Here is a 10150-nt window from a genome sequence, read left to right on the forward strand (position 1 = left end):
GTAGCATCAACATAATCAAGAACTTCCACTAAAGGGTTCCAGTACTCCAAATTACTGATTGGTCCACAGAAAATTCCACCATGCTCAAGTTCAAGTGTAAAGAAAGAAGTGTCCACCCTTTGTCCATTTGCTGAATCACACACTGCATCAAATATGTGTAAATTGTAAGCACTACACAATGATATGTACACTTAACAGTTAAATTGAAAACACTGCACAATGAACTTCAGTTAACTGATAAGTTCAGTTAACTACAGTGCACTGAAAACATTGTGAATAACTACAGTGCACTGACAAAATTCAGATAACTACAGTTAACTGAAAAAATTCAGTCAAATGTCCAAAAATTAGGACTTGAGCTAACTGAAGTTGGTGGCATTGAACACAACAAACTAGTGACATCACTAACACCTGAACATGAGCATGGCCATTACACAACTAAGCATTACCATTGAACAACTCAATTTGGTGGCAATATTTGCTTTCGGTGCACACGAATGGAGGACCGAACCACTACTCTAGTCTAACAAGCTAACATATGAACGAAAAAGAAGATCCACTTGTCCGGCCAAACCCAAAACTTTGCCGCCCTAAACCCTAACCAAATCTACTCGGCCAATACCCTAGCTTTGGAGGACGGGCGGAACAAGGAAGAGGCGGAAGAGGGGCCAGGAGCTCACCATAGTCCGGTGGGAAGACGCCGACCGACCGGATGAGATGGGCGGAAGGAGGTGGCTCCATCCCGCCGGCGAACTCCGGCGACGATGGCGCGATGACAAGCGTCATCACCAAATCGCCACGGCGCTGTCTCCCCCGACAGGACAGCGGGAGGTGGAACGGATCTGTTCAACGGGAGTGGCATTTAATTTAGGTAGGGCGTAGTGCGGGTTGAATTGAGGAAACGTCAGGGGCCTTTGTGCAAAATTACCAGTGCTGACCGGTCCACCCTCTGGACTGCCACTTGTCACACTGCGATTCGCTGTGGACCAAAACATCACATAGGGTGCCAAGTTGTGGGAGTCCTCAGTAACATTTTGTGAGTTTTGAACTAAATCATCACATTCTCTACAAGTTTATGGATCTGGGTGCTATTACCTCTTTTTTTAATGCTCAGATTGCTTTTGTTGCCGTGGGAAGGTGGAGTGCCACCGCCACCACCACTACCACCTACTACCTCGTTGCTTCCCTCGACATCAGAAAACACAACCGGAGCGAGCCCATGGCTGAGCATGGATATACAAGAATCAAAGTAGCAGGCTAAAAGGCAAAATCCCGTTTCGCCGCGCGTGCCACAAACTTTGACCTTGCCAGGGAGAAACTTGGGCGCCACACTGCCTGGACGCCTATTTATTTATTTATCCATCCTTGGAACATCTGCAACACCAAAGAAACCAAGGACAGAGCTGAAACATGGAGACCACGGTCCCCGCGGCCACAGCCACCACCAGCTCGAGCTCCGGCCACGGAGCCGGCGGCGGTGCTGCGAGAGTCCTGCTCCTCCCGTACCCGGGGGCGCAGGGCCACACCAACCCGATGCTCCAGCTCGGCCGCCGCCTGGCGTACCACGGCCTCCGCCCCACACTCGTCGCCACCCGCTACGTGCTCTCCACCACCCCGCCCCCCGGCGCGCCCTTCGGCGTGGCCGCCATCTCCGACGGCTGCGACGCCGGCGGCATGGCCTCGTGCCCGGACATGGCGGAGTACGTCTCGCGGCTGGCGGCCGTGGGCTCCGAGACGCTGCGGGAGCTCCTCCTGTCGGAGGCGCGCGCGGGGCGGCCCGTGCGCGTGCTGGTGTACGACGCTCACCTGGCGTGGGCGCGGCGGGTGGCGCAGGCGTCCGGCGTCGCGGCCGCGGCCTTCTTCTCCCAGCCGTGCGCGGTGGACGTCGTCTACGGGGAGCTGTGGGCGGGGCGGCTGGCGCTGCCGGCGACGGACGGGCGCGCGCTGCTCGCGAGAGGAGCGCTAGGCGTGGAGCTGGGGCCGGAGGACATGCCGCCGTTCGCGGCGGTGCCGGAGTCGCAGCCAACGTTCCTCAAGGTGTCAGTTGGGCAGTTCGAGGGGCTGGAGGACGCCGACGACGTGCTCGTCAACTCATTCCGCGACCTCGAGCCAAAGGTGAGCCATACTTCTCTGCTCTAGTCACTCGATGGGTTCTGTAAAGACAAAATCACGTGAGCGTCTGTAGGACGATAGACTCTCTCTGTAAGCTTGAAGAAATCAACCACAATTATAAACTGCACGCAACACAGAGGCAGTTTATGATTGCAGCGCGTGCACATTTTGGGCATAACCAAGAAATGATAAGAGTAAAATTGCCTCCAAAATAGAGTACATTCGGACAAGTTATAATGTGGGAGACCATGCTAAGAGGGCCCCTTTGGTTCAAAGGATTTTCATAGGAATTTTGGAGGATTAGAATCCTTAGGAATTTTTCGTACGTTGGTTGTTTGATTCATATGATTGAATCTTATAGGAATTTTTTCTAAGGAATTTTTTGTACTACTTCCCATAGAATTTCTAGCATCTACTCACATGTTTGAAATAATCATTTGTTTTTCCTATGATGCAATCAAACAACACAAAAACTTATAGGATTGGGATGAGTATAACATTTCATTCCTATGTTTTTCTGATGCCCGCGTTTTAGAATCCTGTGAATCAAACACATATACAAACAAGAATTTACTTATTAGCCAATAACTCGATAGAGTACACCATTGTAGTTTTCTACGAGATTATATTTTATATTTATAGTATGAGGAGAACCCATAACACCAAATGAGGTTTGAGATTTGCGGGAGCCTCATGGATAGGATGCGCCTATGCATGATTCTGCTTCACAAAATGTGCATATGTTACCCTAGTGAATAAATATGGCACATCCGGTGTGAGCTGTGAATCGAGTCCATATGCTTCTTTTCCACGGCGAAATTTATATGGTTAGAAACAAATAAACTCTCTCCTATGAATAGGTTGTGCCTATGCTCGATTCTGCTTCGTTGGGTTCAAATAGAATTTGATCTTTGACACATTGTCATTTGAGCAGGAGGTAGAGTACATGGAGTTAACATGGAGAGCGAAGATGGTTGGCCCAACCTTGCCATCATTCTACCTCGACGATGATCGCCTACCATCCAATAAATCATACGGTTTCGACTTTTTCAACGGTGATGCACTGTGCATGGATTGGCTAGAGAAGCAAAGCAATTCATCCGTTGTGCTGGTGTCCTATGGGACTGTCTCTGATTATGATGCAACCCAACTAGAGGAGCTTGGCAATGGACTGTGCAATTCCGGAAAACCTTTTCTTTGGGTTGTAAGGTCCAACGAGGAACACAAGTTATCCAAAGAACTCAAGGAAAAATGTGAGGAGATTGGATTAATTGTCTCATGGTGCCCCCAGCTTGAGGTTCTTGCACATAGGGCTATTGGTATGATATCACACACCATATTTCTTTTCATTCTTTGTTGCACAAGGTTACTACAAGATATGACAAAACGATAGTGATAATAATATTTTAATTTTTAATTCCTGACATACATGCAGGTTGCTTTGTTACCCATTGTGGATGGAACTCGACATTAGAGGCACTTGCTAATGGTGTACCTCTAGTGGGTATTCCGCATTGGGCTGACCAACCCACCATTGCAAAGTATGTGGAGAGTGCATGGAGCATGGGTGTGCGTGTACGGAAGGACAATAATGGATATCTAAAGCTAGAGGAGGTCGAGAGGTGCATTAGAGAGGTGATGGATATAGAGAAAAAGGATGAGTACAAAAGAAATGCTGTGAAGTGGATGCAAAAGGCCAAGGAGGCAATGCAGGAAGGAGGAAGTTCAGACAAGAATATCGCTGAATTTGCTACCAAGTATTCATCAATATAAAGTTTGAACAATGTTTTACTTCAATATAAGCAAGTAGGCAGTGATTTTGGCCCTACAGAAGTTTAGAGTGGCCGACATTTTCCATATGTAATTGTAGTGATATCTTCTTCACATTTAGAAGTATGCTGGACTTTTTATATATATACGACATGCGATTTTTTTACATGTTATATGTGATTCTGGTCCGGAAAGTGCACTACATAGTGCACTACATTATTTGTAGATAGCCCTCTCCCCTAATTATTACTTGGCATTTATCAAAGTAGGAGGTGGGGGTTCCCAAAGAGATAACTTCAAGAAAATAGCGAATGTATTTTAATCATCTTATTTTCACAAAAAACTTAGCTGCAAGTTTAAAAAATGGTTGCGATTTATTGATGTAATAGACTTAGGATGATGGTTTGACTAACACAATGAGCGATCATAAAATAAAAAATAAACACAGACATAGTTATGCGATAAATACTCCTTCGAAATAAGTGTGCGACATGTCAAAATGGCACCCTTGTCGACAACCAAGGAATGAAAGTATACCTTGTCTAACCTGCCACCTCACACTAAGCCCATATAAGGCACGAACTAGCCCAGATCAACACATTAGTGTTTTGTGACTATGTTGTGCTTCACTAAGGAATTAGTTTTGTCAATATAATTTGCAGTACTTTCAACTTTGGGTGTACGACTTTGCATAATCACACACGCATGTACCATACAAGATAGTCAATTTTTTAACTGTATATGCTTGCGAAGTAGTCGTTGGATATGTATCCAATATGTGTACATGTAGGGCTATAGTTAAACTTGTAAGCGGCACTACCTAAAAATAAGCACAAAATACAAGGGATGTCGGGATTTTATTGATTGGAAGCAATTGTTTTTAACTAAACATAAATGTATGAATAAATAAAATGCTATGTATGGATGTGTAATTTAGCATTAGAATTAACAGAATACAAAACGCATGTTACGTTGTACACAATTTTGTTTGTTGGTTAAACCAAGATCCAATATATCAAACTCAAATTAAGTTATTTCATCCCTAACTAACCAAGGGATCACCCGCAAACCAAACACAGCCATAGTTTATGGCACCGGCCTCCAAGGGCTAAGCCCTCCTCCACAATGCTCCACCTTTTATCAGTGTTATTAGACAAACGAAAGAATGTGGCAGAGTAACTTAGGAGAAATATGATTTTGGTGTTTCGAGGAAAAAATGATGCTAGACAAAAGGACATGTATATTTTCACCCACGGGGCTATGTTGGGGCCCAAATAGGTCGTGACCTGTCGAGCCCGTCAGAAAATAGTGAATAATAAGACTAAAACTGGGCCTTAAGACCAAAATGTATGTACTATTCTTTGGGCTAGTCCACTCTGGGCCACACAACAATTTTGATGAAGCTTCCCACTATATTTTCATCCACGTGGATCTTCTGGCCCTCTCTTTTTTCATCGTTGCCACCTTTATGTAAAATCCTACAACTGACTAAAAAAACATTATCCAGATTACACGGAAAAATAAATAGATAATGAAGGGATGAGATGCTAGGTTCCCCAGGGCCAACTGCCATAGATTTGTCAGTTCCCCACACCTCTAGCCATCGTGCTGCAAGGTGAGGGGACCTTGCATCTTTTTATGCATATTTAAAAGTTTTATTACCGTGATTTCTTTGGTCTTCATCGATGACGTCTTGGCAAAGGGTATGATGCTAACGAGAATAAAGGTACCCTAATCCTTCTCATGTTGTGGTGAAGTCTTATCCGGTGACGCCATAGAGCCATAGAGTTTGTGCCTCTGCAGGTTTGGTGTGTCAGTACTTGTGGATTTTAGGTCCGTGTCCCTACAGATCTATTCATATGAAACTTATGACTTTGTGTTAGTATTTTTTTTGTTGATTTTGTTGGTGCTATCTATTGTGATTTTGAAGTCATGCTTTGACATTCTATTGAAGATCTTGTGATTCAACAATCTGTACTTTTAGGGGATAATCCCCGGCCCAAATATATTCGACGGCATGGCTTCCCATCCTTTTTGATTGGCGACATGAGAGGTTTTCTAAAATCTATGACGATATTCAAGTTAGTGCAAATGTTCAAGTGGTAATGCCGCTGGTCCGACCTGACAGCGGTCTTTTTACCAAAGCCTTTGCACTACTTCGTGTTGCGAAGATTGATTCACTGGAGAATATGATTATGAGAAATTTCATTGTTATAGGAGTTCTTTACTAATTTTTTGGGATCTACGATGTGACGCATTGTACTTGTAATTTCGTCGAATTTAGAAAAGGTACATGTCATTCTATCTAAAGAGAATTAAATGGAAAAAATAGATACAACAAACTAAACACCTATAGTTCATTTGGAAGTTTACTTTCTACACCCCCTCACACACGAATGACTTATTCCAGCTATCTGTGCATCCGCACAAGGCATTTGCTCCAATCATCCTTGCACCCTGAAGATAGTCTGAGTTCTCAAAACAATGCCTTCAACAAGGCCATTGCCATGTACAACCAGCGAAGGCCGGACCTTGGGCTTTCACCCTGAGAATCGAGACCTGTTACTCAAGGAGTACCACCAACATGAAGTTCTCCAGTCCTGCCGCCCCCACTTGCCAAGGCCGGTGCAAGTCACCAAACACCAGGCTCACAGTATCATATGTCGGAGATGGACCGGAACACCGCCCCGCATGCCATGCCGACTATCAAGCAACTTCATTGCATCTAAGATACCTCTCCGCCCCTTCTTCATGTCCTCCAATCTAAGCCACCATGACATTCCCCGTCTCTGTACATACCACGGAAATCTAGAGGAAGACATGTCCCACGGTTTAGACATAAAGCGGAGGTTCACGCCACACCCTCTTGAAGCCGATAGACTGATGTACGAAAGTGCACACGACCAGATCCCCTCTGATCCAGAAATCCAGGGGCATTTCGCCACTCCAATTAGATCCTCGTTGGAGAATTCCGAAAATTCGTCGACGGCCAGATCGAGGAGGATTGACATCAGGAAGATCGATGATTTGACCTGAGAAGAACACTAGGGCCAGGCTGCCGTTGTGCTGCCGATGCGAGTTTGCGCTTCCGCGCCGCCATCGTAGGACCTCGCTGCCGCAACAGGTTTGCCCCAACGCCACCGACGCGGCCACCTCGGCAACACCACCACCAGCACCCAGGGCCGCCGCCCCGGCTCCCAAGCTCCGCCGCCTAAACTGCGTCGTCCGAGGCCGCCACGCCACACCACGCCGGCCGGAGTGCTCCCCGCGCGAGGGATCTCAACGCGAGAAGGCATACCCGCCACCGCCATCGGCCAAGCAGGGTTTGCCTGCCAGCAGCAGCAGGAGAGAAGATGGAGAAGACGGGGACGGCGGCTAGGGTTTCCGCCAAGCCCCCCACCACCCAGTGAGCGACGTAGATGTCTGCTCCATCAGAAACACAAAAATGAAAAAAAATACAACAAAGTAAACACATATACATTCGAAAGTTTAGTTCCTACATCCCCTCACACACGAATCATTTATTCCAGTTATCTGTGCACTCACACGAGGCACTTGCTCCAATCATCCTTGCATTGGCAGGATGCTCCCGCTTTGCATGTGGAGCGATCTCCACGCCACGCCACAGCGCACGGCACTGTTGTTGCTTTGGACGAGCTAGGCCAGATTGGCTGTGCTGTGTGTCTCCGAGGATCCCCATGCCCACCCGAGTCCCAACCACCGTGACAGTTGACAGGCACGGGTCTCGCCTCTCCCTCGGCCTCGGGGAAGAAATTTTCCATCAAGTCCAGAACGGCAGCTGAAACCACGCCATTGAAATTTTCTCAATTGGACGATGCTATAAACTGTTCTGGAAAGTTAATCGTTCAGAATTGACTAGCGAACGTTCCTTCCTTCCAGTTCCAGGTAAACTGGAGCAGAGCAGAGCAGCACCCAACTCTGACTGTCTGACGGCAGCAGGCCAGCAGCCGGGGTTGATGGATTCTACTCCCCAAAACCGCCACGTTTACTCCAAATCCAAACTTAAAACAACTTTTAACAATCCACTACTACTCCACTGAGATCGTGTTGTCCGCGGTTGCCGGCGGCGCTCCGTCCGCGAAGTGCAATGCTTCTTCCTCGTGACAGCAATGGCGACGCCGCCGCCGCGCGCGCCCCGTTACTCGCCAGCTACCGCGTCCCGCTCCCGCCGGCCGACCCCCTCCTAGACGAGCCTCGCCGGTCAGAATGGCTCAGTTTCTGGCGCGGCGGCCCGACGTCGGAGGTGGATTGGGGCTCCGTGCGCGCGACGTGCAAGGAGTGGATCAAGCACCCCATGAACATCGCGCTGCTGCTCTGGCTCCTCTGCGTGGGCGCCTCCGGCGGGATGCTCGTGCTCCTCCTCCTCGGGCTCCTCGACCGGGCGTTCCCGGCGCCGGCGGCGAGGGCCCACTGGGTCGAGGTCAACAACCAGGTGCTCAACGCGCTCTTCACGCTCATGAGCCTCTACCAGCACCCGGCCCTTTTCCACCACGTCTTCCTGCTCTGCCGCTGGCGCCTGCCCGGCGACGCCGCCGAGCTCCGCGCCGCGTACTGCGGCAAGCAGGGCGGCGGCCCGCCGCGCCGCGGCGAGCGCGCGCACATGGCCGTCGTCGTCGCGCTGCTCCACCTCACCGTCGTCTGCCAGTACGCGCTGTGCTGGCTCTACTGGGGCTTCACCGAGAGGTCCCGCCCCGAGCTCGCGGAGGACGGCTTCTTCGCGCTCGGCGTCGGTGCGCCGGTCGCCGCCGTCGTGTACACCGTGCGCAGCCCGCTGGGAAAAGACCCGTGTGGTGACCTCGCCGCGTGCCCCGACGCCGCCTCGCTAGGACAACGATGCCCCGCCAGGGCGGCGCACGCCGTGGCGGTGGTCGAGCCGGAGTGGGCAGGCGGCATGTTCGAGTTCGACTGCGGCGGGGACGCGGCGGCGGGGTGCTGCCTCTCCCTCTCCTGCGCCTTCTGCGTCTTCGGGTGGAACGCGGAGAGGCTCGGCTTCGGCAACGCGTGCGTGCACGCCACCACGTTCGCGCTCCTATGCTTCGCGCCGCTGTGGGTGCTGGGCGTCACGGCGCTCCGCGTCCACGACGTGGCCGTCGGCGACGTGGTCGGCGGCGCTGGCGTGCTGCTCTGCGCGGGCGGCCTCCTCTACGGCGGGTACTGGAGGATCCAGATGAGGAGGAAGTTCCGGCTCCCGGGGAGCACCGTGTGCTGCGGCTCCAAGTCGGCCACAGACTACGCACGGTGGCTGTTCTGCTGGCCGTGCGCGCTGGCGCAGGAGGTGCGCACGGCGAGCCGCTACCACATCGAAGGCGAAAGCTTCTTCCACAGGAAGGCCGCCGCCGCCGCCACGAACGACGAGCCATTGCTCATCGGGCCGCACAGGATCGCGATTGCGGCGTCGGATCACGAGGGATCATCAAAATCAGACGGGCACTTGCTGGTGGTTGTTCATGACGAGATGGTTCCACCGCCTGTGGTTCAGGTCGTGGTGGCGGGGGACGACGACACATGCGGGCAATGCAATGCCGATCGTGTTGAGAAGAAGATCGAGGCGATCGACGTGGTAGAGGAGGATGGATCGTCTTTGTTGGCGTCGAATGGAGAAATGGTGGACCACAGATTGTCTGGTGGAAGGTGGAGGGTGGAGAAGGTGAAGAGGATGATCAATGTGGTCACCATGGTGTCCTTGCTTGTCCTTCTGTACGCAAGGGGATTTATTTTTTAGGATGCAAAAAATGAATTTAGAGATGATTCTTTTTTTTTTGCAAAAAAAAGAATTTAAAAATGATTCTATAAATGGTTTTAGGATTTTTACTGTATTTGCATACATCAACAAGATTAACAATCAACTGTACACAATTCTGTAATTCGCGACGGCAATTGCAGTTTGGAAAGCAGCATATTTCAAGAAGTTATAGAGTATAACCTGTGATTTTTTAGAGTACGTTAATGACATACCATATTTTTACAGAAGAAAGAAACAACGGTTTACAAGAGACGTACGAAATGATGCGAACATCATCAGCACCTCCCCTAACTAATTAGTTAGTATCCAGAGACTAAAAAATCATTAAAGTTGAGAAACAAAGGTACTCTTGCCGATTGAAAGAAATTCCATAAATGTCTCAGAGTCAAAAGGCTGTTTTAAGGAACCAGTATCAAAACTTGACACATTAGCTACGAGCAATGCTACACCTATGTACAAGTCCTATGTAATTAATCCTACATGCTGATGTGGCCTAAATTAGTT

At 49.4% G+C, this 10150-nt stretch overlaps 2 protein-coding genes across 2 annotated transcripts; both read left to right on the plus strand.

Moving 5' to 3' along the window:
• The first annotated feature begins 1268 nt into the window (after positions 1-1268).
• LOC109746039 (UDP-glucosyltransferase UGT13248) lies at positions 1269-4048 on the plus strand. Its single transcript, XM_020305154.4, has 3 exons — positions 1269-2115; positions 3047-3431; positions 3548-4048. Exons 1-3 carry the CDS (start codon positions 1411-1413, stop codon positions 3883-3885), a joined length of 1428 nt encoding a protein of 475 aa, XP_020160743.1. The 5' UTR covers positions 1269-1410; the 3' UTR covers positions 3886-4048.
• A 3280-nt stretch (positions 4049-7328) lies between these two features.
• Positions 7329-9797, plus strand: LOC109746038 (uncharacterized). The gene has a single exon (XM_020305152.4). It carries the CDS (start codon positions 7991-7993, stop codon positions 9623-9625), a length of 1635 nt encoding a protein of 544 aa, XP_020160741.1. The 5' UTR covers positions 7329-7990; the 3' UTR covers positions 9626-9797.
• Positions 9798-10150: the final 353 nt, after the last annotated feature.

The sequence above is a fragment of the Aegilops tauschii genome, chromosome 5, assembly GCF_002575655.3.
Source record: "Aegilops tauschii subsp. strangulata cultivar AL8/78 chromosome 5, Aet v6.0, whole genome shotgun sequence".
Classification (NCBI taxonomy): domain Eukaryota; kingdom Viridiplantae; phylum Streptophyta; class Magnoliopsida; order Poales; family Poaceae; genus Aegilops; species Aegilops tauschii.